The following is a 27,429-nucleotide window of genomic DNA, read 5'->3' as shown; positions in this document are numbered from 1 at the left end:
TTTCTGAAGTAAAACAAAATTTTATTGTTCTAAATATTCTCTAGATAAATTTATATTCGCTAAACAATAGTGAATTTATAAAATAAATCAACATATACAGGTAATGAGTCCCAGAGCACTAAAACATGCTGTATTTGGGAAGCTCAATTCTTGAAATATACATTGCAAAACAGAATATAGAACCTTCATTGGTAGGTAGGAATAAAAACCAACCTTAAAATAAGGACTGACAATATACATCTTGTTTACACACAAACCAGAAAAACAGTACAGTATTTTTAAATTTCCTATATATATATGCAAGGGGTTATAAATGCCTTGTCTTATGCCCATTAATATTCTGAATGTCATTGCACAACAATGTTCAATATATTCTATGCAGTACATCATTATCACAGGAAATAACTTGAAATTGCAATATTTAACAAAAGGAATATTACATGGATGTTATGAAAAGTTAAGAAGTTTAAATTTAGTATATTCCCTTGCCATTAATTCTTTCTCTAAAGTATAATTTCAGAAAAAAATATTTTGTTAATAATTGAAATTTTGCTGTGAATCAACTACATGACCACATGTAATTTTTCCTTATGTAAACATAAGTGTGTATTAATTACATTGAACTGTTGTGATACAGGTAAGCTTGATGTTTGTCATTACTATAACAATGGTACAGTACAATAGTTATATGTTACAATATCATTACCTCAACACATTTAAATCACCACAGCATATAAAATAAATCTATTTTATGATTCATCATGAAGAATCATATCACGAAAATATTTTTTCTTTAGTCTTGTTCAAAAGCTTTAATAATACATGAACATGTAAAGAAGCAGATACTGTACATTTTGCTTCACTAACCTTCTAAAATATACACTTTTAAATCATGTGTTTGCAAATATCTGAACACAATAGCAAACAGTTTCTTGGGCTGATGCTACACAAACTTGAAATACAAACAAAATACTCCCTAACTATTATCATTATTATTATATTCAAGGAATGTAATAAACCCTAAGGTCACACAGCACTACGAGGAAAAGGAAAAAGAAATAGGGAAGGGGGGGAGGGTAAAGGAAAGGTGGAGGTGTTGATAGAAACATATAAGTAGATAGGACAGGGGTTACAGCTGATATAGCAAATTGGCATTAGTTAACAAATCAGTCTAGAGGAAAGGTGGGATTATCAGAGAGAAGGGCAGACAAAGTTATCAGATCATGATGACCTAGTAACAAAGCACCAAAATATCTATCTAGAAAGACAGTAGATATAATAGATACTGGCATACTTCGATATAAACTGCTCGACTCCCCAATACACTGCTGATATGACATGGCAGTAACTTTCCTTGCTCTGCACTCACCGCATTAGTCACGATGTTGGCAGCTTGTGACTTAATTTATAAACACAAGCAGTTAGCCCTTAGGAAAGGTTATGGAAGTGCTACAGTTGGGTAGCTAACCAATGGGTAAGCAGACACCTATTGTTATTGGTTACCATATTTTGGGTACTTGTGCACAGCCTTTGTTTTTAATTTAAAACAGACAGCAATAACTGTCTCGTATGGTACAGACTTGAAAACTTAGCTCCATTTCAACCTTGTGTAACATTTAATCCTAGCCAAGATGAATACCAAATGAACATTGACAAGGCTTTAAGCCAGAGGAAGACCATTACTTTGGATGTTTAAATTGATATTTATAGCTATATTAAGCAAATTTTCGAAAAGGTTCATGAAATCAACACTGTCTGATAGTAAATTATTGTGTTGGAGAACTGACTAAGTTTGCATTAGGAAAAGGGGAACAAAGGTGGATATTGCCCCAGTCAAAACAAATATCTATTAAGTGTTTATGTTACTTTATGTAAAAGCAAAATAAGCTATGATTTTGTACAGAAAAATATGACATACTGTAATTAAATGGGGAAATCCCCATGAGTTTTGGCAGTACTGCAGGTGGTAGGAGAGGTGAGTTGCCAATTTCCTTCATATTAACTTTAAGGCTGATCAGCTGCATATGATTTATTAAGGCCACAATTCACCAGAACAATAATAAAAAGAAAACTTTAATCCTTAAAATAGATACAATATTAGACTTTCAGTGTATATACACTGAAAGATAGCTATACACTAGAAACAACTGCTGTGAGACAATGTGGGGAGTGTAGAGAGATGGGGAACAATTGGCAAGTGAGAGAATTTTGCTACTGAGTTTACTGACTACTGACTCCAAGACAATCATTAAGGTTACACTCAACTTGGACAATAACATCAAGGACATTAATATCTAGAAAAGATATTAAATTCAGTTAATATACATGAAGATACACTGCTCAGTATGAACTTGTTTATTGTGTGTCTGGCAACTACCCTGTCTCTAGCAATTTTATTTCCTCTACCAAGATATTCCTTTTATCGAGTTACATATAATGGGACTATACTGTTTAGACATTTCTGAATATTAATCATTCTTTTATTTTTTTATTTAATTCTGCTTTGTTGCTTGCTAAAAATGCTGTCAGTTTATTCTGGAATTTCAAGTCATTATTAGAAGTTAAGAATGTGTAACTGGTATCTTTACATTAATTAAAAGCCACCAGCAGTGTATAATCACCACCAGCAACCCTCCAATACAGGTAGTGTTTAATGTATCATGTATGAAAACGAAGAGACTGAACTATAAGAATCTAATTTTCTAACAATTTATCATTAATTCATCTTCTCAAAATTGTGATGGTTGGTTGGCTGCTGATAAATGGATATGTCCAACACCTGTGAGATGACCCTTATACCACCCCTTCCCTCCCTCCACTCCCCACAGACAACAGAATGTATACAGACAAGCATGGACACTTTTTAGCTGTCAAGTTAAACATTTTATTTGATTATATAAATGTCTACACAGCTGATGCAATATATAGATGAAACTGAGATTTTTCATTTCAAGCTTTAAAGAGATGAGAGCATAAGGAGAAAGGAGCACTACAGTATGACTGCTGACCCATGATAGACTAATCCTAGTCACACCCAGCAACCTCCATCACTTTTCTCACAAATCCGCATCTCTCAGCATACACAAGTTTTACATGCATATATTTTTAAGTAAATTTAATAACAAATATTTTTTCCTCGACACACTAGTTTTTTTCTTCAAGTTTGAAAACCCCCATTGGAGGTTAAAGGTTGATAACGTTAGTATTTTCTGGTTCCAACTCTAAAAGTATATTGAGGTAAGCCTATATATAAACAATATTAAAAGAAAGAATATATAAAATTGACTGAAGAATAAATAAAGTGCTACTCAACTAACCAAAATATAAATATAATGTAGTCCTATACTGAGAAAAGTACTGTACTTCTGATACATCATAATTAGCATATAATGCCATTACTCTATTCTGAAATAATGTAAAAAAAAAAAAAATATTACATATATAATTAACTCACATATCCCAAATTTTCTTAAAAGATTTCAACTGTGTTCCATTATTTAAAAACTGCATGCACAAACTTGGTATAAATTTGTTGACAAAAAATATTGCAATTGTATACAACTGATAATAAAAATCAGAATAGCATCAGCCAACAGGAAATGTTTCCTAATGTGATCTATAAACTGTTATCATTACCATGAAAGATGCAGTTCAACTTACATTGTAAAGCACCTCCTGTAGGCAAGAGGCATATAGAACCAAAGAGAGAAAAAGAGTAGGTACCATTGTGGAAGATAGACAATACAAGATGTTAATTCATGAGAAAGGAGAGACTGATGACAATGATACATGTATGTCTCATGTTCCATAACTCCACCACAGTAATATGGTTTCAAGAATGCTCTTACAAGAAAATGCACAAAAATAACCAGTTCTGATTTTACAAAATTATGGTTCACAGTTATAAGGCTAACAGTATTTTTGAATTGCTTATGACAACTAATAGTATGCTAAAAAAATGAAATTAGTTTCAAAACTCAATTAAAAACTACCAAATGACCCAAATTATGGAGATCCACATACGACATTAATGAATTACCATAGTATTTGTTCACTAAATTCTTTCATGAAAACTGTAAACTAAAATAATGCCGTAACACAAAGATAAAGGTACCAAGATGTCATAAGATTTTTGTTCTCCACAGCTAATTTTCCTACTTACAGCAATGACTACAGAGATAGGCATGCACACAAACAGGCAATCATTTATGAAATTGGTAGAATAAAACATAAAAATTCATTACCCTAAAATATACCTTCTGAAGTATACACAAAACAAAAATAACAACAGCAGTGTGTGTGAAAACACCAGTGTGTGAGAACACCAGTTTGGAAACATCAGCAAATCAAAGAGACTGTGTTAAAATCCAATGAGAGTGCTTCCAGACTAGTGAGTGAGTTGAGAGAAATGAGCTATGCCTCATGAAGAAAAAATAATAAAAGAGGATGATTATGAGACAAAATACTCTGAATACTCTAGGACATACGGTAAACAAAGATAGATTCTTTATCACCAGGGAAGACACTAGGACATGAGGGTATGGATACAAACTACATACCCAAATGAGGCAGTGTGTGATTTGAAAATATCTCAAATGTGTGGTAAAGAAGTGCTATGACTTAGATAATGAAACTGGAAGAAGACTCCATAGTAGGCTATTTCACGTAACTCGGTAGAAAATTAAAAGGATTCAGAACTAGAGATCAACTTATTCCTCCATTAAAATCAAATAGGAAATTACACATGCCCATAAACACATTGAAAATACTACTGTTTTCTCAACAAATGCCATTAATCACTATTATCCATATTCCTCATTCTGTATTCAATGAACAAGTTTTGTATTTTTCCATTAACATTCAATATTACTTTTCACTATCCAGTAAGGCAACAACTGCAGAATCCCTTTTCATTAATTCAATCATCTCACAACACCCTACACTATTCTGACACCTGCCACTCATACTTCCTCTACCCTCCCACAGTACTCTCTTTCTCCTCCTCCTCTGCCCTAACCCCTCCCACATTGCTCTTATTCCTTTCCTCCAGCCTAACCCTTGCCTCTCAAGCTCTCACTAAAGTACAGCATGTAATACAGTGCAATATAAACCTAGAGGAAACTTGTATAAAATGCATTATACTCAGCCAGAGATTGCAACCATCTTTATAGGAGCTGTGGCCCTTGTAGTAAAGGGTCAGAGGCAGAGAAGCAGGACACGCCAGACAGACATCAGGCGATCACCAAAGGCTCATCATCGGAAAATCCACGGATCATGGGAGAGTCATCATCTTCATCTGCAAAATTTTTCAGTTTATATTAAAGCAGCAATAAATATAGGATAAATAATGAAATGAGACATGATTATTAACACTCTCTCCCTACCATGCAGCCACTGTTGGCATAAACCAGTGGGAAAATACCATACTATTCTGCACTGGAAAACAGTAATGGATATTTTATAGGAAAGGTTAGAGTAAATGGAAAGCATGGGATGCAGCTAACTCTACTATGATGTACTACTATTACAATTACTTGTTCTATTTTAGCATCAGACACGGAGCTGTGTTTACCACTAATACTTCTAATACTATGTTCCAGGTGAACTGTGTAGTTCTGGAACTGCTTCTAGGAAATGGTGACCACTGCCTATTGTGGACTGTAACTGGTAGAACTGTATACTATTAGCTTGCTGTGCTTACATTAAAAAAAAAAAAAGTGATCTGATGTAGCACTGTCCATGGAGGCAAAAACAGGTATGTTTCAGAGTATAGCAGTACCAACACTTATATGACTGTGAAGTATGGGTTTTGAACACTGCAGCATGAAGGAGGCTGGAGGCAGTGGAGATGTCAAGTTTGAGGGCAATGTGTGGTGTGAATATTATGCAGAGAATTTGTAATCTGGAGATTAGAAGCAGGTGCGGGGTTACTAAGAGTATTATGCAGATGGTTGAGGAGGGATTGCTGAGGTGGTTTGGATATTTAGATAGGATGCAGCCAATTATGACGGAGTGAGTTAAGGAGGTTTTTGTGTGAGGGGCTTGGGTATCGAACTGGCAAGCATAAGCATGTTAAATAGGACTGAGTGGAGGAAAGTGGTTTTATGATTTGATGTGCTACTGGAGTGTGAGCAAGGTTACATTTATGAAGGAACACAGCAAAACTGGTTAGCTGGACTTTAATCCTAGAGGTGTGAAGTACAGTGCCTGCACTCTGAAAGAGGGGAGGGGATATTGCAATTTGGAGAGGCATCTGAGCAGTGGTGTCAGTGCACCTCTGGCAGAATGGTGATAGAGAGAGTTATTTAGGGTCCCCCTGCCTTTGTGAGAGATGAATGGAGTTTCAAAAGAGACACACAAAGAGGGGGATTACCAAAGGTATAATTCAGAGAGATGAGGAGTTGTTGAAGTGGTTGAGAACTCAGAGGATGAAATAGAATAGGATAACCAGGAGGGCATATAAATCTTGGGTGGAAGGAAGAAGGGGTAGGGGGGATTAAGGTGGTTTTTGAGTAATGTAGATTTGAGCATCCACCAGCCTTGTGTAAGCGTATTAGATCAGAGTAAATGGAGATCGAGTGGTTTATATGGCTTGACATGATATTGGAGTGTGAACAAAAATATATATGAAGAGCTTCAAGGAAACTGGTTAGCTCATCTTGAATCCTGGGAGTGGTGAGTATAGTTCCTGAACTCTGGAGAGGTGAAGATGTTGCGGTCTGCAATTGTTTGAATTGTGATACCTGTACACTGCTCTCATAGACAGATATTCAACAGATATTCAATATGTGATGGTAAACACATTTCCTTTTCTAGGGTCACTGTGCCTTGGTAGAAAACAGTGCCAGTGTTAACCCTTTAACCCTTTCAGGGTCCACAGGCCCTCTCAGAGACTTGTTCTCAGGGTCCCCCAAATTAAAAAAAAAAAACAAACAAAAAAAAAAAAACTATTTTTTCTCATGAAAAGATAGAGAACCTTTTCCCGAGCATAATGACACCAAAAGTATGAAATTTGATGGAAAACTTACGGAATTATGCTCTCGCAAAGTTAGCGGTCTTGACGATGTTTACGCATTGGCGATTTTGCCCACTTTGAACCCTATTTTCGGCCAATTCCAGTGTAGTTGACAAAAATCGTAACTATTTCGCTAGAACTCCATTTTTTCTATCGAATGAGTACAAGAAACCACCCATTTACCAATTTCAACTATCCAATACAGTGGTCAGAATTTAGCAATTTTGCCAATTTCACACAAATTTCAAAAGATGCCAATTTCCAAATAGGGTCCAGAATAAACAAGAAAGACATTCCGGGCACTAAAATACCAAGTTCTCTGTTCGTTAGTCACATCCCCAGGCCCCTCTTATATTTCTTTGGCTTTCCACTTTGAATTTTTATTCTTACAAAAAAAATTAGATTTACTGTTATGCAGACTACTGCATTAGTGTAGAAATGGTATAAATAATATCAGCACACTTGTGAAAGAATATTAGACTCACCAGTTGACGTGTATTGGATGCTTGGCATGATTTGTTTACTTTTGAACTTTGGTAAAAATCGAACATTTCTGCTACCTTGAGCTCAATTTCAAGGTACTTTTCATTGTAAAACAAGTCAAAATCATCTTAATTTCTGTAATATGTCTTCCATTCTATAAAATGAGACCAGGAAAACAAGAATACAACAATAAATACCATACGAAAATACAGTGCAAAGTCACTGTTTTAATCCAAAAACACGAAGTTTTTTTTTTCTTATTATGCACTGTGTGCTGCAGGATTTTTTTTATACTGCACACACTGACCACATAGACCCATTCTTTCATATGTAGGCCTACCAGCTTTCTCTCGCTAGATTTGAGAGCGCTAGAATTTAGGCATACTAGTACGTCAAAAACTCTGGGGCATAAGCCGTACTAGTACGGCCGAAACTCTGAAAGGGTTAACCGTTTCGGCTGTATATATACGTCTTACAAGCCAGTGTTTCAGACGTATATGTACCGAATAATTCTAGCGGGTTCAAATCAAGTAGGAGAAAGCTGGTAGGCCCACATGTGAGAGAATGGGTCTGTGTGGTCAGTGTGCACTATAAAAAAAAGCCTGCAGCATGCAGTGCATAATGTGAAAAAAAAGACTCCGACCGTGTTTTTGGATTAAAATGCCGACTTTGAGGTGTGCTTTCGTATAGTATTCATGGTTGTATTCTCGTTTTCTTGGTCTCATTTGATAGAGTGGATAACATATTACAGAAATAGAGACGATTTTGACTAGTTTCATGATGAAAATGACCTTGAAATTGAGCTCAAAGCAGCGGAAATGTTCGATTTTTACGAATGTTCAAGAGTAAGCAAATCACATCACACGTCCAATACATGTCAACTGGGGAGTCTAATATTCTTTCACTAGTGCACTGATATTATTTATACCATTATTACAATAATGCAGTACTCTGTATAACAGTAAATCTTCTAGTTTTGTGTGAATAAAAAATAAAAATAGAAAGAAAGAGAATTATAAGAGGGGCCTGGAGATGTGGCTAATGAACAGAGGATATGTTATTTTAGTGCAAAGAATGTCTGCATTGTTTATTCTAGACACTACTTTGAAATTGGCATCTTTTTTAATTTGTGCAAAATTGGCCAAATTGCCAATTTCTGACCACTTTATTGTGTAGTTGAAATTAGTAAATGGGCAGTTTCTTGTACTCAATTCATAGAAAAAATGGAGTTCTATAGAAATAGCTACAAGTTTGGTCAACTGGAACAATGGAATTGGCTGAAAATAGGGCTCAAATTCAACAAAATAGCAGATGCGTATATATCGCCGAGATCGCTAACTTCATGGGAGCATAATTCCGTATCATTTCATAAGAAAAATTTTTTTTTTTTTTTTTACAAAAATTTTGCGACATAGAATAACAGTTTCAGAAATGGGCTTGCAACAGTCAAAGGGTTAAAAAAAAATCAAGGAAAACATTGGTGCCTGAATTTAGGGAAATGAGCTTATTGGGTAATTACATCAGTATAGTGAGATGAAATGAAAAGTATAGTATAGTATTAATGAATTTAAGCCCTTAAAATATCTGAATGATGTAAGCCCCCCCCCCCCCCAAAAAAAAATCAAACTTACCTAAATTGTGATCTGTAGTGATATGAGTGGTGCCTTGCGAACGGTCATAGTGAGTGTTTGCAAAAGTAAGGAATGAGCGTGCCAGCCGTCGATGCCTCACAGCTAACACTCCTACAACCATAATTAAGGCTACCACTACTAGGAATACAGATACAGAAACACCAACCACACTGCTCTGTGACAACACTAATTCATCCCCTGTAAATAAAAGGAGCTCATTAAGAGAAGGCCAGACCAAGATGCTTTAATGCACCAGCTAATACAAAGTTTATATATTTTTTTTTTTTTCAACAAGTCGGCCATCTCCCACCGAGGCAGGGTTTATAAGTTTATAATTAACATTTACAATTTTAACTAGGCACAAAAATTTCTAATTTAAAAAATCTGATTGGTTGACAGTTACGGGTGTTATTCCTGGCCAAACATTCAAGCCTATTATCATACATATCTGCAAACAAACAAAAATAATGCGAAGAAAAATTATACAGCTACAGCAAGAAAAAAGGAAGAAAAGTGTAATGGAGAGTGTTCATTAATGGAGTTCGTTGACTGGTGAAGGACCTCGACTAGTAGTGTGTGCTGACTGGTGTAATGTGTTGAAAGATGCAGCATGTCACGTGATGGAGTGTATTGCTTAGTGTGGTGTGGTTTAGGGTAGGGTTTCAAAAGTGTGTGCTATGTTTAATGACAATGCAAAGAGGCCTTAAGTTATTTCATGAAAATTTAAACACTGGATATACTGTAATTAAAACAACCGAGGCATTCCACATGGTGGGATAGCTAAGTAATTGCTGAATAAAGTAGTATTTATTTAAAGCAGGTGCACTTCCTTAACAATATCTTTATTCAAGCAAAATGTAAAAACACGATAAAATCTTACCGAGTGGTTTCTCAACTCGAATGAGCTGTGATCGTGGTGATAAATAGCCATGAGAATCCTTGATAGCAACAGCAGCATAATAAATAATTCCTAAGGACAAGCTATTTATAACCAGAGGGGGTTTGGCACACTCATATGTGCTTGCTTTGCTCATGTTTCTTGCCCTGGCTATGTACAGAACATAGCTGCAGCTGAAAGATAATGCATCTTCATCATATAATACTGTAGAAAAAATCTGACTGACCAGAACTAAATTCTAAAACACAAATACAGTACATGAGAATTACGATTACCTTATCTTACTTAAAACCCTGCAATGTGCAGTACTTCATCACCATACTTTACAAAAATATACTGTAAACTAAATTACAAAAAGGCATGCTATAATTTTAAAGTTAATATCACCATTAAATATAAAAAATGAGTCTAAATGTTAAAAGTTATATTTAATAATAATGGAGAGAAGAAAATGGAAAGATGAGTACTGAACAAATGTTTTGAGGGACCTTCAAAGGCTGAGAACAGTAGTGTGTGCATCAGGTTATCAATCTTTGTGATCATTAATGAATGCAACACAAGTCTCTTATTGATAACTAAGTAAAATATGGTAGCAACTGAGGTTAATAACATAAAATGAACTGCAGGATTAAGAGAAAAAAAAGTTAATACAGTACATATGAAACATAGGAAATGAGTGAAAAAACTGTGCGAAAGAATGAGGTGCTGAAATTGTACCACCATTTAAAATGATTGTGAGGAGTGAAGATTAGAATACATGTCAGTGATCTATAAGGTACACAATATAAATTGCTAAACCACATGCTAGATGGGCAGACAGGTGGACATGCAATTATAAAATTCAAGTTATAGGTGTTTTTAAGAATGATTATAAACTATGTGCATCTGAAGAAAATTAAGAGAGAAGAGGGGAATAGACTCATGAAGGCACACAACTCTCTTGATTGACTTCACATACACATAACAGATAATTATAACACAATTTGAGTGATGGTGAATTTCTTGTGTGAATTGAATCATATAGTGTCGTGTATACAACCGGTCTCATCCTAGTTGTAAGAAACTGGCTGCATTGCTTATGTGATGAGAATGGTGCACACATAATATTCAAAACAACTGGAAGGTTTTCAGCTGTACAAAATATAAATATCTGATACTCAAACTAGATATACATGTAAACAGCTGATATGTGAAATTTTTCTCGGGCCAAATGATTACTGTCTTTGGTCAAAACTGACAAAACATTAATGCCATGTATGGAATGCCAACAAGGCATGCTTTGACCACTGATGAATGCAAATTTGTCCAAGCATAAAACAGAATCCCCTTTGCACACAGAGCTATCCAGCAGTTTGAAGATCCACAAATGAAAGATTATTTATGGATTCAGAAAAGGCATATGATAGGGTGGATAGGGACAGAGGAGCAATGCTGCAGATGCTACAAGTATATGAAATAACTGGTAGGTTACTTAAGCAGTTAAGAGTTTTACTGAGGATAGTGAGAGGTGGTTTGGTCATTTAGAGAGGGTGGAGTAAAATAGGACGACTTGGAGGGTGTATAAACCTATAGTGGAGGGGAGGAAGGGGTAAAAAAAGGTTTTGTGTGCAAGGGGCTTGGACATACAGCAGGCATTTGTGAGTGTTGTTAGATAGAAGTGAATAGAGATGAATGGTTGTTGGGACTTGATAAGCTGTTGGAGTGTGAGCAGGGAAATAATTTGTGAAAGGATTCAGAGAAATCAGTTAGCCAGACTTGAGTCCTGGAGGTGGAAAGTACAATGCCTACACTAACCCTTTCAGTGTCAGTCCCATTATATCACGGCTTTGAAGCCAGTGTTGTTCCTGTAGTACGATGCCATGAGCTCAGCTCGCTCAGATAAGCTGTGAGCAGTAAACTTGGGCCTTGATATGAGAAAATGGGTCTATGCAATAAATTTCTTTTTTTTATTATTAACACATCGGCCGATTCCCACCAAGGTTTCTTTTTTTTATTATTAACACATCGGCCGATTCCCACCAAGGCAGGGTGGCCTGAAAAAGAAAAACTTTCATCTTTCACTCCATCACTGTCTTGCCAGAGGGGTGCTTAACACTACAGTTACAAAACTGCAACATTAACACCCCTCCTTCAGAATGTAGACACTGTACTTCCCATCTCCAGGAATCAAGTCCGGCCTGCCGGTTTCCTTGAATCCCTTCATAAACACTACCCTGCTCACACTCCAACAGCACATCAAGTATTAAAAACCATTTGTCTCCATTCACTCCTATCAAATATGCTCATGCATGCTTGCTGGAAGTCCAAGCCCCTCGCACACAAAACCTCCTTTACCCCCTCCCTCCAACCCTTCCCAGGCCGACCCCTACCCCGTCTTCCCTCCACTACAGATTTATACGCTCTCGAAGTCATTCTGTTTTGTTCCATTCTCCCTACATGCCCGAACCACCTCAACAACCCCTCCTCAGCCCTCTGGATAATAGTTTTGATACTTACACACTTTCTCCTAATTTCCAAACTACGAATTCTCTGCATTATATTCACACCACACATTGCCCTCAGACATGACATCTCCACTGCCTCCAGCCTTCTCCTTGTTGCAACATTTATCACCCATGCTTCACACCCATACAAGAGTGTTGGTACAACTATACTCTCATACATTCCTCTTTTTGCTTCCACGGACTAAGTTCTTTGTCTCCTCAGACTCCTCAGTGCACCACTCAGCCTTTTCCCCTCATCAATTCTGTGATTCACCTCATCCTTCATAGACCCATCTACTGACACGTCCACTCCTAAATATTTGAATACATTCACCTCCTCCATACTCTCTTCCTCCAATCTGATATCCAGTCTTTCGTCACCTAATCTTTTTATCCTTATAACCTTACTCTTTCCCATATTCATTTTTAATTTTCTTCTTTTACATACCTTAACAAATTCATCCATCAACCTCTGCAACTTCTATTCAGAATCTCCCAAAAGCACCGTTTCATCAGCAAAGAGCAACTGTGACAACTCCCACTTTGTGTTTGATTCTTTATCTTTTAACTCCACACCTTATGCAACAAGTGTGTACCATATAAAAAAAAATCCTGCAGCACACAATGCAGAATGAGGAAAAAAATGCGACTATTGTTGATTTAAAACAGTGACATTTGCAGTGTATTTTTGTGTGGTTTTATGGTTGTATTCTCAGTTTCTTGGTCCCATTTGATAGAATGGAAGATATATTACAGAAATAGATATAATTTTGATTAGTTTCAGGACTGAAAGTAGCTTGAAACCGAGCTCAAATTAGCAGAAATGCTCAATTTTTGTTGCTATTCCAGAGTGCACAAATGACATCACTTGTCTAATACGCATCCAACTAGACATTCTAGTACGCATTTAGGAATGCATGGACATTACTTATACAATTACAATAATGCAGTAGCCTGCATAACAATAAAGCTTCTATTTTTAGTGTGAATAAAAATTGAAAATTAAAAGCAAGTGTAATATAAGAGGGGCCTGTAGATGTGACTGATGAACAGAGAAAATGTTATTTTAGTGCCAGGAATGTCTATAATGTTTATTCTGGACCCTATTTTCAAATTGGCAATTTTTGAATTTTGCATGAAATTGGCCAAATTATCGATTTCTAATCACTTTATTGGTAAATGGGCAGTTTCTTGTACTCAATCAATAGAAAAAAAGAATACTAGTGAAACAGCTATGAGTTCGGTGGACTGGAACAATGGAACTGGCCAAAAATAGATCACAAAGTGGGTGAAATCACCGATGAGTAAATATCGTCAAGACCGGAAACTTTGCAAGAGCATAATTCCATAAGTTTTCCATCAAATTTTGTACTTTTGGTATCATTACCTTTGGAAAAAGATTATCATTGCATGATAATATCACTTCTTTCATTTTTTTTTTTAAATTCTTCGACTCTGAGAGCAAGTCTGAGACAGGGGTCTCAACACTGAAAGAATTAAAGGAGGGGTTTGGGATATTTGCTCTTTGGAGCGACACATGAACTGTTGTATCTGCGCACCCCTGCAAAGACAGTAATTATGTGCGAATAATGATGAAAGTGTTGAACGATGCTGATGGTGAAAGTGTTTCTTTTTCAACATGCTGGCCGTCTCCCACCCTGCCTCGGTGGGAGGTGGCCAGCACATTGAAAAAGTGAAAGGTTAATTATTTTCCAGTAAAAGTAGGCCTTAGACAGAGATGTGTGATGTCATTATGGTTGTTTATCATTTACAGATGGGGACTGGAAAAGAAGTGAATGTTAGGGTGATGGGGAGAGGTGTGAGATTAAAAGATAAAGAATCAAATAAAAAGTGGGAGTTGTCACAGTTGCTTTCTGCCAGTGACATGGTAATATTGGGAGTCTAAAGTGAAGTTGCAAAGTTTGGTAGACAAATTTGGGAAGGTTAGTAAATGAAGGAAATGAAATAACACAGGAAAAAGCAAGGTGAAGAGAATAACCAAAAAATTAGGTAATGAAACATCGGATATCAGACTGGAAGGAGAGAGTATGGATAAAGTGAACTTGTTCAGATAATTGGGAGTGGACTTGTTGGAGGACAGGTCTATGGAAGATGAGGTGATATCATAAAATGGATAAAAGGAAAAAAGGTGGGTGGTTCATCGAGGCACTTGTAGAAACAAAGAACCTTATCCATGGATGCAAATGTACCAGAGTATAGTACGTAGTACTAATACTCTTTCTTGTATGGGTATGAAGCATGGGTTTTAAATATTGCAGCGAGGAGGCTGCAAGCAATGGAGATGTCACATCTGAGGGAAATGTTTGTTGTGAATATTATGCAGAATTCAAAGTTTGCCATTAGAAGATGAGAGGTTACTAAAAGTATTATCCAGAGGGTTGAGGAGGGGTTATTAAGGTGGTTTGACCATTAAGTGAGGATGGAGCAAATTAGGATGACTTGGAGGGTGTACCAATCTGTAGTGGAGGGAAGGAGAGACAAGGACTGTCCTTCAAAAGGCTGGATAGAGAAAGTGAAGGGGGCTTGGGCATCCAACAGGAATGTGTGAGCGTGTTAAATATGAGTGAAGGCAAGCGATTCAGGAAAACCAATTAGCTGGGCTTTAGTCCTGGAAGTAGAAAGTACAGCACCTGCACTCTGAAGGAGGTGGGGATATTGCAGTTTGGAGGCTCAAATGAGCTGCAATGTTAGCACGCATTTGTCAAAAAAGATGTGTGCTAACAGATGGTAAATTAATAGAAAAAATGCCACAGAGTAAAATACATTCTATGATACAAAAACATGTTATAATAGTACAATGCAAATGACAAAAATGAAAAAAACAAATAAAAAGTTCAGAATTAAAAATGTAAAAACAAATAAAAAGTTCAGAATTAATCACTTTGAATGATCAGTCATTTGGGACAAAGCAATAGTACTGTACTACTATTCAAATCAATCTGTATGTTTAAAGGCCTGGAAAAAAGATGTGTATCTGGCATTCAAAAGATAAATATAAAAGTTTCATAAGAATGAGAGCAATAAAAAATAAAAATATTAACACCCCCCTTCCCATCCTTTGTTTTTTATTCTGCAGACACCAAAAAGCCATGATTTTAAGGAAACATCATAAATGCATTTAACATGTTCCATAATATGTAGAACACAACCTATATACAGATGAAATGTGCTGTATTTTACAGCACCGAAGACAATTTATTTTTTTTCCAAAAACACAAGTCTTGAAAATTTACCCAGAGTCTTGGAGGCCAAAATTATATAAGAATGTAAGAAATAACAAAAAGGCACAATACCACGACTGGAAAAAGACACAAATAACCTGCACATAGGAGAGAGGGCTTATACACAAATAACCCGCACATAAAAGACAGATGCTTAGTCTTGACGTTGAGTCCCTCTTCACCAATGTCCCTCTTGATGATGTCCTTGATTTCCTTAGAGAGAAGGCCCATGAAGGGTTTCTTCATTTCCCTATCCCCACTGATGTCTTTCTTGATCTGATCCGCCTCTGTGTGGACTCTAACTCCTTTTCCTTCCAAGGGAAATATTATTCCCAAACCTTCGGTGTCGCTATGGGCTCTCCTCTCTCTCCTGTCCTTGCTAATCTTTACATGGAATACTTCGAGACTGTTCTTCTTCCTACCCTCGATGTGCAACCTTCACTCTGGCTCCGCTATGTGGATGACATCTTTGCTCTGTGGCCTCATGACTCCAGTCTCTTCCAACCTTTTCTTGAAGCTCTTAACAATCTTGCCCCTTCCATTAAGTTTAAAGCTGAATGGGAATCTAATTCCTTACTTCCTTTCCTTGATGTCCATGTCCACCGCTCAGATACAGGTTTTTCCTTTTCCGTTTACCGTAAACCTATGCACAGTGGCATGTACATTCACTACTTTTCCTATCATGCTTCCCCTGTCAAGAAAAGTGTTCTTATCTCCCTCTTTCTCCGTGCCCTCCGCATCTGTGATCCTCAGTTCCTTCCAGCAGAAATTTCCACTCTTTATAATTCGTTCTCCCGTCTTGGCTACCCTTCCCATTTCATAGACTCTGCCCTCTCACGTGCTAAACGCAATTTCTTCTCTCCCAAACTCTCTACTCATGGGAACTCTTCTATCCTCTGCCTTCCCTACATTTCCGGTCTTTCTAATCTCAACAATTCTCTCCGTCCCTTAGACATCAAGCTTACCTTCCGCCAGACTAACACTCTTCGCACTAATCTCGTTCATACCTCTCCTCCCTCTACAGATGTTCCTGGTGTCTACTCTATTTCTTGCTCCTCCTGTCCTCTTCAATACTTTGGAGAAACTGGTCGATCTCTTTCTGACAGACTTAGGGAGCACAAAAATAGTGTTAGGCTTGCCGACACTAACAATGCTCTTTTCTGTCACGTCAGAGATCATAGCCATCCTATTGACTGGTCTTCTGCTAAAACTGTCTTCCCTACTTCCAACTCGAACAGTCGCCGTTTAGTTGAATCCTCTCTTATACACAACTTTCCTTGTATGAACCTTAGCCCTGGCTTCGTCTCTGTAGATGCCTTCCTCTCCCACTACATTGTAAAATGCTCCAAACTTCAGAACACCCGTGACTTAACCTGAATCCTCATTTTTTTTTTTTTTTTTTTTTTCTTCTTCTTCTTTTTCTTCTTCCTCTTCCCCTTTCCTCTCTCCTTTTCTCCTCTGGGTTGTCTTTCTCTCTCCTGTCTCGTGTTTCTGTTCCTTCTTTATTTTATTTCACCACTTCCCCTTTCACGCACCTCGGTGCGCTTGCTCTCCCTCTGTGGGTTTCTAGCTCTCTTGCAGTGCTCCCCTTCCTTTGTATTTGACTGGCTCGTCTTCCTTATTTCCCACTTCTACCACTACCACTACCTCTTCTTCTTCTACTACATCTACTGATGAAATTAGACACATGTGCGGCGTCTGGTTGTCTTTGTTGTGGACGTTTCGCCATCCAGTGGCTGGCTGGATGGCGAAACGTCTACGGTGGGGATGCCCGGGTGTTGTGCATGTGTCATTTCATCCTGTCGGTATTATATACAATTCTTGTACTACTACTACTACTACCACTACTACTACCTCCACCTCTTCCTGCCTATATATAGCCGTCCTGTTCCTCCTCTGTTAGTGTGACTTTGTCAATGGTCCAAGTCGGACCGAAACGTCGTCGTAAGCTTCTGTCTTTTATGTGCGGGTTATTTGTGTATCGTTCCAGTCACGGTATTGTGCCTTTTTGTTATTTAGAGAGGGCTTACGATGAAGCTTCGGTCCAACTTGGACCATTTACAAAGTTAGCATGACTTTGTGAATGGTCCAAGTCAGACCGAAACCTTGTTTTAAGCTCCTCTCTCCTCTGAGCAGGTTATTTGAGTAATGTAAGAAAGGAGCACTGCAGCAGTTCTAACTGGCCCATGCTAAGCAAATCCAAGTCATACCTGCATTGCTCAGAGGTCTCAATCTAATCCTAGAGAAGTTTTTTGACACTGAACAGCAATCTAAGCTCCTGTATATGACCCAATATTGAATAGTGCAAATTATTTTGTATAAAATAACAAATAAATAAAAAAATAATCATAAAAATTCATTGGCGCTTAATAGTAGTACGCTAAAGTAAATCAGGCGATGAAGTTGGATGAACTACGGTAGTATCAGTAAACTAAGTCACCTGTTTACCATCCAACTACCTGGTAATATTATTTTTACTCACCTGAAAACAATCCTGATATTAAGGGAACATTATCAGATATAAAAAGCAAAAGTAAAATTGCAGTATATGGCAGTTTTACAAAAAAGCTGCTATTTAAACAGTGAAGGTTTGTTAGGCTGTGTTGCAGTACAAATGTACTCATATTAAACAGTAAAATCAATAAACTTACAAACAAAATATTTTTAAATTGCATGGAAAAACCATCACAAATCAATATGCAGTCCTAGCTGCAGCCACACCAACTTGTATGCATCGAGACAGTGAGCAGAAAGAGAACATGGCCAGTTAGATCCAGTTCACATACTGTAGTACTGTATGACTCATACGAGTGGTAGTGTTCTACACATGTTCAACTGCAGCTAAAGTGAATGACATTTAAAGACAAAAATACTGCTAAGCACGAGAAAACTGAAGAACCATTCAGTACACAAAGACAAACAATAGAAATCGAAGAACCCCAATGAAAATCAAGGACCCAATGGAAATAAGTCACTTGACTGACATTTCTGGGTTATCCTAGGTAATTTACACATGTTACTATTTGTGTAACTCAATATGTACCTGTACCCATTTTTTTTTTTTTTTAACAAGTCAGTCATCTCCCACCAAGGCAGGGTGACCCAAAAAAGAAAGAAAATCCCCAAAAAGAAAATACTTTCATCATCATTCAACACTTTTATCTCACTCACACATAATCACTATTTTTGCAAAGGTGCTAAGAATACAACAGTTTAGAAGTATATACATATAAAGATACACAACATATCCCTCCAAACTGCCAATATCCCAAACCCCTCCTTCAAAGTGCAGGCATTGTACTTCCCATTTCCAGGACTCAAGTCTGGCTTTATAAAAATAACCAGTTTCCCTGAATCCTTTCACTAAATATTACCCTGCTCACACTCCAACAGCTCGTCAGGTCCCAAATACCATTTGTCTCCATTCACTCCTATCTAACACATTCATGCACGCTTGCTGGAAGTCCAAGCCCCTCGCCCACAAAACCTCCTTTACCCCCTCCCTCCAACCTTTTCGAGGACAACCCCTACCCCGTCTTTCTTCCCCTACAGATTTATATGCCCTCTATGTCATTCTACTTTGATCCATTCTCCTTGTCAAAGGCCTACTTTTACCGGGAAGTAGTCTCCCTCTCTTCTACATGGCCTAACCTGAGCCTCACTATCCTCATAAAAACTTTTGACAGCATTTAGTAACTTACCACCTATTCCATATACAATGGACCCCCTGAGTTTCGTGATTAATCCGTTCCAGAGAGCCTGCCGAAGGTCAAAATTCACAAAACTCGAAACCATTTTCCCCATAAGAAATAATGGAAATAAAATTAATCCGTTCCAGACACCCAAAAATATTAAAATAAAATTTTTTTTTTTTCAAATTAAATAAAGATTTACATAATGAAAACAATCAGAAATGAAGTACAAGCATTTAAAAAAATAATAACATTATACTTACCTTTACTGAAGACTTCTGCGTGGATGGAAGACGGGAGGAGGGGATAGGAGGAAGGTGTACACTAGTTTTTGGAAGGAGAATCTCCTTCCATTTGGACTTCAGGTATGAAGTCCTTATTTGGGATTACTTCCCTTCTTCTTTTAATGCCACTGGGAACAACTTGAGAGTCACTGGACCCCTGTTGCACAAAATATCTGTCCAGAGAGGTCTGTTTCTGGCATTTCTTTAAGATTTGTCTGAAGTGGGACACAACACTGTCATTGTACATGTTGCCAATACGGCCTGCAACAGCTTTGTTAGGGTGAAGTTCATCCATAAATGTTTGCACTTCAGTCCACTTTGCACAAATGTCCTTAATCTTTGAAGAAGGCACCTTCCTCCATCTCTCTTCCTCCTCCTCTGCAGCAGTTTCCTGAGCTGTGATCTGTTGCTGTTGCAGATGAAGCTCTTGCAGCTCTTCAGTGGTTAGCTCTTCCCTGTGGTTCTCCACCAACTCTTCCACATCCTCACCACTCACCTCCAACCCCAGGGACATCCCCAATGCCACAATAGTTTCCACAACTGGCATAGGCTCCTTAGGGTCAGCCACAAACCCTTCAAAATCCGTCTTCTACACAATCTGGCCACAAAATTTCTCAAGCAGAGTTCAAAGTCCTGGAAGTCACTCCCTCCCAAGACTTACCTATAAGGTTTATGCAATGGAGGATATTAAAGTGATCTATCCAGAACTCTCTTAGGGTCAATTCAGTGTCTGAGGTCACTTCAAAGAACTTCTGAAACACTGCTTTTGTGTAGTTTTTTTTTGAAGTTTGAAATGACCTGCTGGTCCATGGGCTGGAGGAGAGGAGTTGTATTAGGGGGCAAGAACTTCACTGTGATGAAACTAAACTCCTCCACTATTTGCTCTTCCAAGTCTGGAGGATGAGCAGGAGTACTGTCCATTACCAGGAGGCACTTGAGTGACAGTTTATTTTCCAGGAGGTACTTCTTCACAATGGGGCCAAACACTTCATTAAACCAGTCTAGGAAAATATCCCTTGTGACCCATGCCTTACTGTTAGCCTTCCACATCACACACAAATTACTCTTGGCGACACTGTATTTCTTGAACACTCTGGCATTACTACAAAACATGAAAGTAAGCCTATCCTTCATAGGCTTGTGTCCTGGGAGTGCTGCTTCCTCCTGCGTGATGTAGGTCCTCTTTGGCATTTTATTCCAGAAGAGGCCTGTTTCGTCACAATTAAACACTTGTTGGGGTTTGAATTCTCCAGTGTCTATGCACTCCTTAAATTCCTGTACAAACTTCTCAGCTGCAATTTTGTCAGAACTGGCAGCCTCACCATGCCTTATCACACTGTGAATGCCACTACACTTCTTAAATCTCTCAAACCAACCTTTGCTGGCCTTAAAATCACAAGCATCACCACTTGTTGCAGGTATTTTTTTTACGAGATTGTCATGCAACTGCCTTGCCTTTTCACATATTATCGACTGCGTAACACTATCTCCTGCTAACTGTTTTTCGGTAATCCACACCAACAATAACCTCTCCACTTCTTCGAGGATTTGTGATCTCCTTTTTGTCAGCATATCCACCCCTTTTGCAACAACAGCACACTTTATTTCCTTTCCTTTCGCCACGATCGAAGTGATGGCTGAATGGGGTTTGCCATACATCCTGGCAAGCTCTGTACCACGCACTCCACTCTCATATTTTTCAATGATTTCCTTCTTGAATTCGATCGTGTTCCTCACTTTCTTTACCAAAGGGCTTGCACTAGCTTTCCTTGGGCCCATGGTGACTTATTTAGCAGTTGTAATCACAAAAAACAATGGATTATTACGTATGAACCAGCGGGGTGATGGTCATGTGTTGGTAAACAATGGCACACTGAGCGTGAATGGCGTGGGAGACTGGCTTGGTGTGCGTGGTGATAGGCGGACGGGTACCAGATGGTCACCGAAACACGAGTTTAATCACGAAACTCGAGGCCAAATTTTGCCAAAAAAACTCGCCGAAGGTCGAATTTCACGAAAGTCGAGGCTGCCAAAACTCGAGGGTCCACTGTACTTGCAACATCTGCCACATTGCTTCCCTATCCACTATCAAATGCCTTTTCTAAATCCATAAATGCAATGAAAACTTCCCTACCTTTATCTCAATACTGTTCACATATATGCTTCAATTTAAACACTTGATCTACACATCCCCTACCCACTCTAAAACCTACTTGCTCATCTGCAATCCTACATTCTGTCTTACCTCTAATTCTTTCAATAACAACTCCACTGTACACTTTTCCTGGTATACTCAGTAAACTTATTCCTCTATAATTTTTACACTCTCTTTTGCCCCCCTTCCCTTTATATAAAGGGACTATACATGCTTTCTGCCAATCCCTAGGTACCTTTCCCTCTTTCATACATTTATTAAACAAAAATACCAACCGCTCCAACACTATATCCTCCCCTGCTTTTAACATTTCTGTCACGATCGCGTCAGTTCCAGCTGCTTTACCCCCTTTCATTCTAGGTAATGCATCACGCACCTTCCCCACACTCACATCCTGCTCTTCTTCACTCCTACAAGATGGTATACCTCCCTGGCCAGTGCATGAAATTACCGCCTCCCTTTCTTCGTCGACATTAAAAGTTCCTCAAAATATTCTCGCCATCTACCCAGTACCTCCATCTCCCCATCTACTAACTCCCCTACTCTCTTTTTAACTGACATATCCACTCGTTCCCTAGGCTTTCTTAACTTGTTTAACTCGCTCCGATATTTTTTCTCATTTTCATTAAAATTTCTTGACAGTGCCTCTCCCACTCTATCATCTGCTCTCCTTTTGCACTCTCTCACCGCTCTCTTCACCTTTCTTTTACTCTCCATATACTCTACTCTTCGTATAACACTTCTGCTTTGTAAAAACCTCTCATAAGCTACCTTTTTCTCTTTTATCACACCCTTTACTTCGTCATTCCACCAATCACTCCTCTTTCCTCCTGCACCCACCCTCCTAAATAAACTTACTAATTTCAAAACCTAAGCTATGATGTAAGAAGAACAGAGGGAAATATGTCTGTCATTGCTGAACACTGTTCATTACAATTAGTTGACCACTTATGTTAACTCTGCAAAGAACATTTTGCTGAGTTCTGGGTTAAGAACCTTTAAAGCTCAGGATTGGGATTTAACAGATCAAGAGTAATCGCCTGTATACTAGTGCATTTCTAAGTGCTGCTTCACATAAATTTAGCATGTTTTAGCTGACACAGCTGACTGGTATACCTGCAGTCAGCTGCATCAGTGACAAATAAGCAAAGAACGAACCACCATCGACACGTGCCTCAGGCTTAACATAACTTAATTACTGTTATTAGCATGGATACTGTTTTTTTTTTTTCCAGAATTTTCCAGTCAGACTTCTGGGGAGGATGGGGAGGGGGGGGGGAGTTGTTCCTCGACACTGGAGCACCTTGCTCATCATAAAATATAGTACGTAATTGAAGGAACATGCAATTTCATAAAATACTGAGAATGAACTTACTTTGTCAAAATTTCATGAGGAAGAGTACGATTTCTCCTCCAAAAGAATGAGCCATCAACTGGGTTGTACGTCAGGTCATAAGGTGGAGGAATGACTGGACCACGACACACAGCTGGCCTGCTTGAGCGTGCCCCTGGCAGAGATGTGCTTACATATATGGAGTAGAAGCCACCCCAATGAGCAACGACAGTGTGGCTGTGTGTGTGGTTTTTCTGGTTCATTAGCATATAATACGATGTCTCGTTACGAATAACGTCCCTGATGGAAAGCTGTTTAGGAGAAAATTATCCTTGATAAAGGTAATGAAGTTTTACATCACATTATGGTCAGGTTTGTTTGTGTTCAAAGACAAAGAGACTTCCAACAGCAGGGGGAACATCTCAACTATGGAAAAGAAATCTTAATCAAAACAATACAGTACTTGTACATATAAAAAAAAAAAAAAAATTAAAATTAAAAGAAAAATTATCTAAAGACTGTTTTTAATAGTCTTACATGAATAAATAGTACAGTGGAACCTCTGTTTTCTTTTTCCCTGGTTTTCGTCGAATTCAGTTTTTGACGACTTTTTTCGTCAAAACTTTGTCCCAGTTTTCGTTCATCACCTCGGTTTCCGTTGAGTCGACAGTGGTCCACCATACTGAACATGTCCACCTGCCGGCGCCCACACAAAGCATCCCATGCGTTCTGAGTCAGTCTGGCTTTGTTTCTCATCGAGTGAGCATTACCCTGCGAGTTCATCCGAAACATTTCATAATAATCCATTGTTTTTTGTGCTTGTTTATCGAGTGTGACTGCTTAATAAGCCACCATGGGGCCAAAGAAAGTTCAGAGTTCCAGCCCTTTGATAAAGGTGTGAAACACGATAGAATTCAATGGTGGTAGAGGGTGATAGTGATGATGGTAGAGGGTGATAGTGATGGTGGAAGAGGGTGGTGGTAGTGGTAGTGATGGTAGTAGTGATTGTGGTAGAGAACCTCTCTTCCCTCTCCCCTCCTTGCCGTCTTCCATACGCCAATAAGTGTCTTTAATAAAGGTAACAGTGATGTTAAATGTTCATTTATCTACTTCATTAGTCCTGCATATTTATTTCTCATTATTTTCTGCATGTAAAACTAGTTATTCTCTATAAAATGTATTTTTTGTTAATACTTTTGGGTGTCTTTAATGGATTAATTCAATTTACATTATTCGGTTTTCGTCAGACTTTCTGGAACAAATTAATGACGAAAACCGAGGTTCCACTATATTTAAAGGGATTGATTACCAAGGTTCAGATGATGAACTAGGTCTTACTATCAGCATTACTTCACCTGTCTTTGAATGCTTTCAACCCTGACCATAAAATGATGAAAATTCTACCCATGCATACTGTAAATACTTACTCTACAAAAGTATATGAAACAACTCAAGTAATTTTCATGACATTTTAATAAGTAAGATTAGAGCTTACCCGATAAAACAGACTGTCATTCTCAGCATGAGGACATGACGGTTCCCACGTTATCACCATGGTCATGTTCACTAGCCTTGCATGCAAGTTCTTTGGTGGGGCCAGCGGATCAGCAACAGTTTGTAGCTGTGTAAATATTACAAACATGTATATAAATGATGTTGCAAATGTATGGAATAGGTAGGTTACTAAAAGCTACTCAGGCTAGGGAACGCAGGCCAGGAGGAGACTATTTTTCAGTAAAAGTAGGCCTTAGACAGGGAATATGTAATGTCACTATGGTTGTTCAATATATATGTTTAGATAGGAGTGTAAAAGAAGTGAATGCTAAGGTGTTGATGAGAGGAGTGGAATTAAAGGATAACCAAGGTGATATTAAGTGGGAGTGGTTCCAGTTACTCTTTGCAATAAGAAGTTTATAAGACTGATGTTAGTCAGAGGCTTACATCAGCTTAATAACCTCTGCAACTAATGCTAGTCTGGCAAATCTAATAGTAACCTGCAAGTATCTCAATAGTCATTCCAGGTCTGTATACAACAATTGTTGGGCCTCTCTTGGAGTATGCAGCTCCAGTATGGAACCTGCATCTGAAAAGGAATGTTAAAAAACTAAAGTAAATATGCAACAAGATTTGCTTTTGAGCTAAGGGGGTATGAACAACTAGAAGATGCTAACTAAACTGAATCTAATGGCATTCGAAGACAGGAGAACCAGGGAAAACGTGATAATGTACAAGATACTCAAGAGGAATTTGATAGGGTGGACAGGGACAGGCTGATTGACAGCAGACAACGGGTACTCAAGGAAAAAAAATTTGGAAATTAAAGACATCAATGAATGAGAGGCATGTTAGAAGTATCTCTTCAGTTTTAGGACACTTGGGAAATAAAATAAAGTGGTGGAAGCAGGCTTCAAACAGTTTTCTAAAAACATGGAGCCCATGAGGCTAGGAGGGAGTGAATTTGGCAAGTGGCAAACTGGGAGAAGGGGGCAGAGCCAGGAACTAAGCCTCAAATCCTGTAACCACATATAGGTAAACACAGTGTGGGGGTTACAAAAGGTATAATTCAGTGGGTGGAGGATGGGTAGTTAAGGTTAATATGCTGTTTACATAAAGATAACAGTCAAGGGATTCAGGAAAACTGGCTAGTTGGACTCGAGTCTTTGATGTGGGAAATACATTGTGTGCATTCTGAAGGAGAGGTGGGGATACCTGCAGTCTGGAGAGGCATCTGAACTATAGTATCAGCATACCTTTTGACATGACAATAATAGAGTGAATGATGGTGAGTGTTTCTTCTTTTTCGAGTCACCCTACCTGGGTTGGAGACAGTCGGTGTATTAAAAAAATTAAGTGTATAAATCTGGGGTGGAGGAAAGGAAGGGTTGGGGTCATCCCAGGAATGGTATGAAGGAGGCTTAAGCATCTATCAGGCATCTGTCATCATTCTAGATCAGTCAGAGGAGACAAGTGGTTTTTAGTGATTGGTGTGCTGCTGGAGTGTAACATTTATAAAGGCATTCAGGGAAACTGGTTTAAAGTCACTGAAAAACTAGTGGGTTACAAAATCGATTTTTCTTTACACACTGGCTGTCTCCCACCAAGGTTGGGTGATCCCCCAAAATAAAAACAGTCATACATTCAATCACTTACTTGTCAGAAGCATACTGACATCACAACTCAGATAATCTTCAGAACTGCAACATCCCCACCTTTAACTTCAGAATGCAGGCACTGTATTTCCCACCTCCAAGGTTCAAGTCCAGTTAACTGACTTCTCTGAATACAGTGGACCCCCGCTTAACGATCACCTCCCAATGCGACCAATTATGTAAGTGTATTTATGTAAGTGCGTTTGTACGTGTATGTTTGGGGGTCTGAAATGGACTAATCTACTTCACAATATTCCTTATGGGAACAAATTCGGTCAGTACTGGCACCTGAACGTACTTCTGGAATGAAAAAATATCGTTAACCGGGGGTCCACTGTACTTTCATTAATGTAACCTTACTCACACTCCAACAAAGATATCTGCAGACTGATTTTTGACAGCTTACAGAGCTCTCTATCCCCCTCTCTTCTGCATCCATCCTCACATAAAAATTTGCCCTCAGAATTATCATGCAGAGATTTTTTAACATTGAACAAGAAATAGATTCTTTATTTCTAACTGCTGATGTACATCTGCTAATGTAGTTCATGAGTAACTTATTAAGTGCTTTGTCACCTAATATCTTAGTCCAAGTGACTGTCTAGTTTGTATAGCAGTTACACAGGCCTTTGTCTTACAGCAGTAGATGGTGTGAGTTAAGAAAAATGAGTTGTACCAGTAAAGCAGTTGCAGTTCCCCTTTAAGAAAATCTGTGCTTTTGTTGGTTTCATTAATATAAATTTTTTGCTTCATTTCTCCTAAATACGTCTCAGCAAAATAAATAAGCATAAAAATACATTGTATTATAATTAGCTAAATCAGCAGGACTCATAAGCTCAGGGAAATTTTTTTCCTCCATCTTATTAAATACAATAGTTATACAGTAGACCATCATTTAGCATGAGTTTATTTGGCACGATTTGGGTATAGCACGATTGAAGAATTGCGGCACAATTTTATGTAACACGTCCTAAGATGAATTTAACACGGTTCAGTTTGCGGGAAGAAAAAGAATCTTCCCTTTTCCTCAAGCGGCTGCCTTGTGGATCAGCAGTGGCAACCTC

At 38.2% G+C, this 27,429-nt stretch overlaps 1 protein-coding gene across 1 annotated transcript in view; it reads right to left on the bottom strand.

The window, feature by feature from the left end:
• Positions 1–27,429, bottom strand: part of LOC128695906 (sortilin-related receptor) — a gene marked incomplete at its 5' end in the record, with an annotated part of 164,529 nt that continues 137,100 nt past the window's right edge. The window contains 5 exon segments of the mRNA XM_070084886.1: positions 1–5,296; positions 9,130–9,327; positions 10,010–10,200; positions 23,259–23,527; positions 24,712–24,837. Of these exon segments, the coding sequence (XP_069940987.1) occupies positions 5,232–5,296; positions 9,130–9,327; positions 10,010–10,200; positions 23,259–23,527; positions 24,712–24,837 (849 nt within the window).

This window comes from Cherax quadricarinatus, chromosome 14 (assembly GCF_038502225.1).
Source record: "Cherax quadricarinatus isolate ZL_2023a chromosome 14, ASM3850222v1, whole genome shotgun sequence".
In the NCBI taxonomy this organism is placed as follows: Eukaryota; Metazoa; Arthropoda; class Malacostraca; order Decapoda; family Parastacidae; genus Cherax; species Cherax quadricarinatus.
The sequence above is the reverse complement of the archived record's forward strand: the minus strand, read 5'-3'. Positions and strand labels throughout refer to the sequence as shown.